This window comes from Oryzias latipes, chromosome 1, assembly GCF_002234675.1.
Source record: "Oryzias latipes chromosome 1, ASM223467v1".
Taxonomy (NCBI): domain Eukaryota; kingdom Metazoa; phylum Chordata; class Actinopteri; order Beloniformes; family Adrianichthyidae; genus Oryzias; species Oryzias latipes.
In genome coordinates, this window is record NC_019859.2 from 3,265,411 (window position 1) to 3,274,949 (window position 9,539).

The following is a 9,539-nucleotide window of genomic DNA, read 5'->3' on the forward strand; positions in this document are numbered from 1 at the left end:
GCCGTATCTAAAATGCAAGAACCGAAGAAATCAATCAATTAAATACAGACACTATGAACTTTATTGAACTATTTTAAGAAGGTGTTGAGATAATAATTTGATAATAATTTGTGCTCTTTGCATACAGGTCTGGTGCAGTGGGAACACCAGCTTTTGACTTTTCTGTCTTTGGAAACTGGGCAGTTTGCACACCTCCTTCGGTCCACCTGCCTGATGCTCTCTTCAGGCTTTTTTAACCCACATCTTCCCATGGCCTCGGCACGCTTTTGAAGTTAGGGCGTGGCCTCAATGCGCCTCTTCAGATGTGGCACGACAAGCTCTTTGCCCAGCTCCTTGATAAAACACTGACGTGGTTTGCTGACACCACCCAAATAGCCAGGGTGTTACGCAGTGAAGCTTGTGTAGGCATTGATGGTGGCAACATCCAGCATGTTGTACCAGAGAACCATGTCCACCTCCGTGTTCTCCACTGACATGAATAGTTTCTAACCATTTGATCCATTGTGTCCACAACTCCTTTTGTTTTGTTATAGTACTGGATCACTGCTGGTTTCTTCTTCAGACTGTTGTGATTCACTGCTTTGTCACCATGCATGGTGCTCGAGAGGCACAAAAACAAAATATTTGGGACATATGTGGATGAATAAATGATCAAATGTGATTTATTTCAAAGTCATTTTGTGTAAATACTGAGCCATATAATAAATGATATTGAAAACGAATATGGGTCATTTTGTACCCATGTTGAGCATTAAAGTGGTAGTGATACAAAAACAGTTTTATTCAAAAAGTAAGAAATGAGAAAATACAATAATCATGTGTGATGGTCTAAAACAAGTTAATTGAGGAAAACCTTGACAACTGAATGAAAGTATTAATTTATCGCAAAGATATCAAAAATAAAAACTCAGCTGGGTCACTTTTGACCCATGTTGTGCATATTAGGGTTAAGATTGTGCTGCTTTTCGTCAACACCTGTATGCATCCGGCCAAACTCTGAAATGGGAATTTTGCCTTTTTTGTACTCCTGCAGATCGTACTCTGTTATCTTTCCCTCTTTAATGGCGTCTTTAATGGGATACTAGTTTCCACTCTTGCCATCTTGCAGCTCAGATTACAAATCATCATACAGTGCCACGCAGTGTATATCCCAGCCCGTACTCGCTATCTCATGCATCAAATCCTCATCAATCAAGCCCTTCTTATAGGCTTCATAGACAGAAATTTCTTTATCCGTATCTGGATCAATGATGACGACAAGTGGAGACTTTTTGGTCTCATGGCTCTCTGAAATGAAATCTCCCTCTCTTTGCTCCTCTTGCAGAGGCTCACAGATGGTACTGTCTTGCTCGTGGATCTTGTCTTTTTCATCCAAAATAGGATTATGTAATTCCTCCAGAGAGTCACTGTCCTGAAAGAAAAAAAATGTGTGAAGAAATGAGAAGAAAGAATGAAATAACCACTCATTCACTTTCAAATTAGGTGTTTTTAAACATTTAAAACATTTTTTCTTACCAGCTGTTTTAGAACCTCGTAGACCTCATGAATAATTTTGGATTTATGCTTTGAGTACACGTTCTCCACCATGGGAGTAATCTCTAAAGAATTTTACATATTGAAGGAGAAGAGATGAAAACAGAATGAATACTGGAACATTCCAGTTGCTTTTTGCAGAGAAGAACATGATTTTGAGATTACTTTGAATATGTCTGTAATTAAAATGATCTCATACCTTCAAATGTTGGCCTCTGGGTTGGATCACCATTCCAGCACTTCTGCATTAGATCGAGCAGATCGCTCATTCCTGCTTTATCCGTCTTTGATAAGTCATCAAGAGGGGGTCTTTGACCTTTAGCGATACACTTGCGCAAACGTGATGGATGAGCAGCTTTGTTTTGAAAACACAGAAGGAGAGAAGAAAATTAGTCTATTTTACAGATAAAAGGACATCAGATCTTTCGTTTTCTCTTTAATTTCAAGAAATGTAATCTTAATAATAAAACTGATGGAACTTACTGGGGAAAGGTTCTTCTCCAGAAAGGATGGCCCAGAGAAAAATGGCAAAACTGATGAAAACAGAAAAATATACTTGTGACAACAATTGGAGTGAAGTCAACTTGTTTCAAGAAGACATTAAAAAATCTGTTTGAAAGTAATTTACATGATTTAAATATTATTATGTTTTCATATTATAAAATAACAATATTTAGTCATATTTAAAAAAGGATAAATAGCAAAAAAGTTATTGAAAAACAGATTTATTTAGCTTTGTTTACCTGTACACGTCAAAAGAGCGAACAGGTTTGTAGTTGATGTCATAAGCTTCAGGTGGCATGTACTTTACTGTGCCTGAAATCTCTGTTTCTTCTTCATCGCTGGGGCAACAGGTGGCAGACATTGTGCACAGACCAAAATCTGCCAGCTAAAGAGTAGCAGGCAAATAAAACTATTACATTTCAGCGTTAGAAATAAGGGAAAAAAATGGCAAGTAAACTTGGTTGTCCTCCCCAATTTTTGGTTGCCCTTCGATACCAATATTTAACAGCAACGAAACCTACTCAGATGTCAGTACTTACATCTTTATTTCTTCTATACATCTAATATCAACTGCCTGTTATGATGGACAATTAAAAAACTCTGAAAAAAACAAACATTTTACTAAATATTGAAGCATCTGGTTACACAAAGTATTGCCAAAAACTTGAAACTAATATCTTTATATCTAGTATCTTTACACAGATTTAAATATATTGGTTCTTTTTTTTCTTTGGTTTTGATAATTGTTGCTTAAAGAATATAAAATACAAATACTGTTGTAAAAATTTAGAATATCATATCAATCCCATGGAAAAAGGTTTTTTTCAGTTCATGTCAGTCTGTTATGAGTGAAAGTTATAGTGTTTTATGAATGTGTTTTAAATCTTTTTGCGTGTTTTTGGAGACCTCTTGAAAAGTGCACTTGTAGAAACAGAAAGGATTGGCTAATATGCACGCACTTCGTTTGTCAGCGGAAAGAATTTGCTGCATACGTCTCAATTCAGAGGTTACCAAAAACTAACCCTTGAAACTTGAAAAATAGTCGAAAAATACCAAAATGTTGAATAAAAGGCCAGGTTGTCACACGGACAACCATCAGGTTCATTTGGGTTGTCCTCCGTGAAATCTGGTTGTCTCGGACAACCGGATAACCGCTTATTTCGAACGCTGCATTTATACTATTAACCCACTATTAATTAAATGCATTTTACCTTGGCATGAAGGTCTTCAGACAGCATTACATTCTGCATTTTTAGGTCGCGGTGCAAGATACCCATTGAATGGAGGAATCGCATTCCTGAAGCCACTTCCAGAATCAGACGGCAGGCCAGAGAAAATGGAGGAGGACCTCGCAAGTTTTTGCAAAGATCCATAATAGATCCTCTGGTCATGAACTCCATGACCATTCCTTTTTGCTTGACTTTTTCATTTGGAGGGATTCCCTTATACATCCCATAAACCCTCAGGACAAAGTTGCAGGAGAACACTTTCTGAAATGTAGCCTCCTTTAACAGTGATTCCTCCACACTGCAACAGAAAAACATGTTCTCAGTCATTCACCTAGTAGACTGGGGAGTAGATGATGCAGCATACAATTAGTGAAAATCATAAAACGTGTTCATTTACTTAACATCATGCAGTATCTTAATGGCCACATCATGTCCCATTTTGCGATGCCTGGCCTTGTACACACTGCCAAACCCTCCTTTGTCAATCTCTGTCCAGTCCAATAAGGAGTCATCATCAAACTTGTTGATCTGGTTGTTTTCTCCCATCATATTTCTGAAGAGTGTCAGGACCTTTTATATGAAAGGAAGAAAGAAAACTCTATGTGTAACACCACTCTTTTTAACACATTTGTTTTTACACAGAATGAAATATTTTGAACTTTTTATTTTGCATTTTTACCAAAGGTCATTTTTTAATAAACAGAATAAGAACAAGACTGTAATTAATGGCTTCCATTTGAAATCAATGTATTTGTGAAGAGACGGATAAAGCGAAGCTCTGAAAACATAAGAGTTATTGAACCGTGTTCACGATCCAGTTACCGGCCAGTTACAGGCCAATACAATGCTAACAACTAATGGTCTATCAGGCTGCGGTGGCCATTTAAGATACAACCAACAACAAATCTCGGTACAAGCTAACAAATCTTAAAGCGCTAAAATCAATCTTGGAACAAATGAACAAATACTGAAAACACAACAGCAAATCCCTGAATAAATAACAGAGTCCGGAAACACAAAAGCAAATCCGAGTGCAAATGACCAAATACAAAATAGTTTGAGTGATTAAATGAAGTATTTCACATGGGTTGGTCCGAATGCATAAGTATGCGTGTGTGAACATCAGTTGCATTGTGTACATGTTGACATGTTTTGTATATGGGCATTTTTTGGAGCCAACAGGTATGTTTGTGGCATTTGGATGTGTGTGTGGACAGGCCCCGCCCCCTTTTGAACTTATATTAATTGTAAACCTGACTGTAATGATAGTAAACATCCAACAAGCTTCACAGGTCTACCCCCCCCCCTTTTTTTTTTCTTCTTCCCCCCGACATCCCTCTCTCACTTCTTTTCTTTTCTGTCCGGTCCAACAAAGGACTGTTACAGATATGAGTAAGATGAATTAAGTTTAGCCTAAATTACAAAAGGGGTTTATTTAAATATACACCTAGTGTGTCAAAAGATTCATAACACCTATTGAAACAGTAAAGTATGTCCAGACGAGTCTTCTCAGCTGTTGGACAGGACAAAAAAAGAGAACACTCTATGTGGAGACAGTCAATGTTAACCTGTGGTTCAGTATTTACAAAAGGATGAAGCATTTACCCAAATGTTAAACAGATTAAACAACAGGTTCCAAAAATGATTCTGTGTTTAATGCCACCGCCGTGTTCAGAGTTTAAGCAAATGTGTCTCAGATTTAGCTCATTAGTGGCAGCATCTGCAGATGAACTGCATCACTGTCACAGAGACATGGTAAACTGTGGATTCCTCTCTAAATTCTGTTCAGATGACAAATGTAGGCTCCATAGATGTCTGCGATTTCAAGAATACAGGACATTTTTAAAGGTAGTGACTGCTTTTAGCGGTGGTGTGACTGCACTTACTGCATTTTATGGCACTGTTTGAGGACAGGAGTGTTTTGTTACCAAGCCTTTTGATTTGTTTTTGACCTGTTTCGACAGAGTTATCTAAAGTCATTGGTTGATGCTCGTGTATGTAATAGACATTTTCAGAGAATGAAGAGAAAATCTACCAACATTTATTCTTATTTTAAGAAAAGAAGTACAGCAGAAGGAGTGAAAGAGATGGTAGGGCAGCAACAGAGGTATAGTGAGAAGGAGGAAGATGAGACAGAGCAGCATGATCCACAGCCTGTATTAATGACAGAATATAATGAGGAAGACAAACATGAGACGGCATCAGACGAAGGACAGTCAAAGAAGAAAGGCAGAACTCATCAAAATCAGGGTCTCGACCTGTATATCAGTAGGCATTTAAGTTTCTGTTAGTTTTCTAAAGGTTGTTTTACTACGTTTAGTAAAGTGAATTTTGAAAATACAGCTCTTGGCTTTTGTGTGCCACCTCAAGATATAAGGCGACACTGCCTTCCATGAAACAGGTAATGAAAACAGTTTTAAATTATATATTAGTTTGATCAGGTGGTAAATGAAGGTAAAAGTAAACTGGAGCATCAAATTTGCCAATTTGATGGTATGGCCTCACCGTAGCTTCCTCCATTTCAGCCAAGTCGGTGTTTTTTCCTATCTTGGTGGTCAGTATTTCCAGGCGGTGACTTGAGACCTGCAGGGTGAGGACAAGTGGGGGGGGCAACTTTTAAGATCACTACTGTTAATCCAGAAAATGTTCTTTTTGCAAAAACTTCAGAGAAAGTTCACTCTCCAACATAAAAAATTGCCCTAAACTGCATGATTTTTTTCTTTTGGCCAAAATCTGATGATCCAGATCAGTTTACAAAATCTGACAAACCAGAGAATACATTTCATAGCAGAGAAATCCTTCACATTCTGAATACTTCTACGCCAGTGAAGGTTTGCTGATGACTCTTGCATTAATGTGAAGCTTTGCTAAAGTTTAAAACTTAAACATCCTGATGGTTATGACATTTTATCTGTAAAAGACCCCAAAAACCAATCCAATCTAATCAAAAATCAATGTATTTAATTAATAAAGGACGTATGTTGTTTGCTGTACTTTGCAATTTTAGTTGGCTAGCATCCTGGCAGGGGTTCCTGGGTCGACGCCTTCTGGGCGCAGGGTAGGCGGTGGCAGCCGGCCAGGAACAGCGGCCGGGGGCCATGCTGGGTGGCTGGTCCTCTCAGGGCGGCCTGGCGTGTGGGGATCCTGCTGGCCGTAGTGGTGGTCGGGTGTTTGGCGCTGGGGATCGATCGTCCGAAGGGGGTTACTGTGTGGTGACGGGGGGAGGGGTTTGAGAGTGCATGGGTGGGGACAGGCCTTGGGGCTGGCTCGCCGGACCTACTGGGACTCACCCTCTCCATTGCAGAGTGGGGTGGGCATTAGGGGAGATATTGGAGGAGGGGTTGTGGAACATGGTGGAGGAGGGGGTTGTAGAGGGTAGAGTAGTTTTGGGGGGGTAGTGGTGGAGCTGTGGGTGCGCGGTGATCTTTGGGATGCTTGGGTCGGGTGCCAGGCATGGCCTGCGGTGACAATGATCCGGCTGGGTGGTGGGCGGCTCATGGGTCCTCTGGGCCCTGGATTCGCCCTTGGACCGAGTCTTGGTGTCCAGTGCCTGGTGGCCCCAATGGCTGCTGCCTGGTACGGCGGAGCACGCCTGTCCTGTGGCCTGGGGGTCCTGACGCCAGGCTCGCCTATGCCTTTGGTGCCTGAGGGGCCACTGCAGGGGGCCCCCCTCTGCACCTGGCTGCATTAAAAAGTGATAATGCATACTTTGTCTGCCATTAACCCTTACACATATAACCTCTTTTTGTATAGTTTGTCTGTCCAACACAAAAGGCCTTCAGCCCTCTTCTGTTTGCTCAGTTGTTGGACAAAGCAAGTTAAAAAAAAAAGAGATGTAGACTTTAGCCGTCTCACACTCCCAAAGGAATCCTCACCTCCTCAAAAATGCCTCCATTACAGAGGCGAAGCAGAGATAATTTAAGTCTCTTTTCAAGCAGCTGTAGAATGACAACAAGAGAAGAAGGAAACGCGACACACTTCTCATCTCTGGAGGAGGAATAAACTACACACATCCAACATTATTGCCACAGAGGAAAAACTCACTTGCTTTTTGTCTTCCTCCTTTGTCTTCCTCCCCCTGTGCCTTCCTCTCCCTCTCTGTCTTAACTTTCTCTCAGATACACATAAAAACAACACACACACTCATACCTACACAGGTATGGCACCTCCCAGGCAGGTAACATCCAACCATTTCAAGTTGTTCTGTTCTCTGCATTTCTTCCTCCTCCTCCTCCTCCTCTTCCTCCTCCTTTCTTCAGGCTTTTGAGAAAATTGCGCAAACTTCTTAGAAAATTGTCCAAGTGTTAAAAACCACAAATAACATTTTCTCTAGTTCTGCTAAAGCAAAAATAACATTTAGTTTGGTAATTCTGTTGTGTTTTGAAAAATCATTGAGATCCACTTAAAGCTCAAATAAAAGCTGCAGGCTTACAAAGGTTTAGCTCTGTATTCAGATAATTATGGGATGTCATGTTGTGCTGTGACATTTTAAAAATGAGCTAGAAAGTGTCACAGAAGGGTCACATGATAGTGTTGCCACAGGTTTACTCTGGATAAAACCTATTTCAGCCAAACACAATCAAGAAATCATACCGTTTATAGAAAGTGCTGGGGGCCGAATATTATTTACAGTATTTTATAAAAGGAGCCTGTGGGCACGTGCAAACTTGAACGCAGGCTTTGGACATGCCTGGTTTAAACAAATCAGTTTGCTCATCTTCAGTTCCCGGTGCAGATTTTTGGATATTGAGTCATTGGCTGTATTAGTCCGATGAGGTAAAGAGAGAGCTGAGGAAGAAAGCAAAGCTCTCAATTTATCGGTCGATCTACATTTCAATCAGTAGTAGTTTTAGGTATGGGCTATAAGGGCAATTGTCTGGGGCGCAAATTTAAAGGTTACACACCTCTGGTTTGTCAGAAGATTCATAACCCCTGTTGTTAAAGTAAAATAAGTCCAACACAAGAGGCCTTCAGCTCTCATCTATCTGCCCAGCTGTTGGAGAGGACAAGTTAAAAAAAAAGACAAAATAAAAAAGAATGACATTATTGGCATGAGCTGAGTAATCTAATGGCACACCATGATCCAGGTGTTGCGCAATCGAGGCTGCGCTCTGTGCTCATACCATACTCACCTCGCAGCCTGCGCCCTTTACCCCTTCCCTATTACATTTGCGGCTCCTTCTCAAAGGCAGGAGCGCGTGCTGCTGCAGGGAAAGCAGTTCGCAGGTTTCAGGCTTTTACAAACTCTATGATATAACAGATAATAGAAAACCAACAGTGGCACATATTTTTTGTTTTAGCAAGCATTCTGTTTCTTGAAGGACAAACATAAAAAACAATCAGCACAGAATTGCATTTTTGAGTTTTTATTTTTTCAAGTCGTTGTGAAACAGGAGCAGATGAAAAAAGGCTGCTTGAAAAATAATGTATTTGTGAGATAAAAAATAAATAAATGGGTGGGCCAAAGAAAAACAAATATAACAACATTTTTGAAAGGCCCCTCAACATTGTCTCTCAATTTCTTAAAAGTCAGATTCTCCAAAAGTAAGTCACACTTCTTGGAGTCAAAACTAAAACGAAACGAGGAATGGATTGAGCTTCAAATCAAATCAAAATTTATTATAAAGCACTTTTCCTATAAAAACACAACACAAGTGCTTTACATGAAGAAAAATAAAAATAAAACATGCCAACAAGCACAAAAATTAAATGGATCCCCCTCTGCAGACCTGCACACAACCTCCCACTCCCTAAACTGATGGGGATAGACAATGGGAAATACCAAGAACTCTCATAGCAGAAAGTAATAAAACACTTGAGGTAAGTTTTATAGAAAATTAAAGACATACTTCACATTTACAGATAATCTGTAAGAACTAAAAAAGTAACTCCATATTTATCAGTTTATATGGTTTATTAGCAAAAGTGTTTTACGGCCGTTATTGTATCAACCAATGAACAGTAAAGCTGCAGCATTTCATTTGCTTGAATCTAACAGATTTCGTGTTTAACTTTGAAAGATCGAGTAGAAATGGTGGAAGAAAAACCATAGCAAAACATTAAAAGCTGCAGAAGCCTGCATTAGATATTATACAGTCAAGATTCAAGATTCAAGATTCAAGATATTTATTTGTCATTGTCAGTGGAACAATGAAAATGCGTCTGGAGCCTCAACAACAGCCACTCAGTTCAGTTCACCCAAAAAAAAACCCATAAATAAATAATAACCAAAGTGCAGCATCAGTACGAAAGGAAACACAGCAAGGACTTAAC

General features: G+C 39.7%; 1 protein-coding gene across 1 annotated transcript; it reads right to left on the reverse strand.

The window, feature by feature from the left end:
* Positions 1 to 640: 640 nt before the first annotated feature.
* LOC101168093 (receptor-interacting serine/threonine-protein kinase 3-like) lies at positions 641 to 7,403 on the reverse strand. Its single transcript, XM_004065597.4, has 9 exons — positions 7,311 to 7,403; positions 5,772 to 5,849; positions 3,664 to 3,836; positions 3,249 to 3,564; positions 2,277 to 2,422; positions 2,017 to 2,066; positions 1,733 to 1,888; positions 1,516 to 1,598; positions 641 to 1,411 (listed from the first exon to the last, which is right to left on the reverse strand). Exons 2-9 carry the CDS (start codon positions 5,784 to 5,786, stop codon positions 1,115 to 1,117), a joined length of 1,236 nt encoding a protein of 411 aa, XP_004065645.2. The 5' UTR covers positions 5,787 to 5,849; positions 7,311 to 7,403; the 3' UTR covers positions 641 to 1,114.
* Positions 7,404 to 9,539: the final 2,136 nt, after the last annotated feature.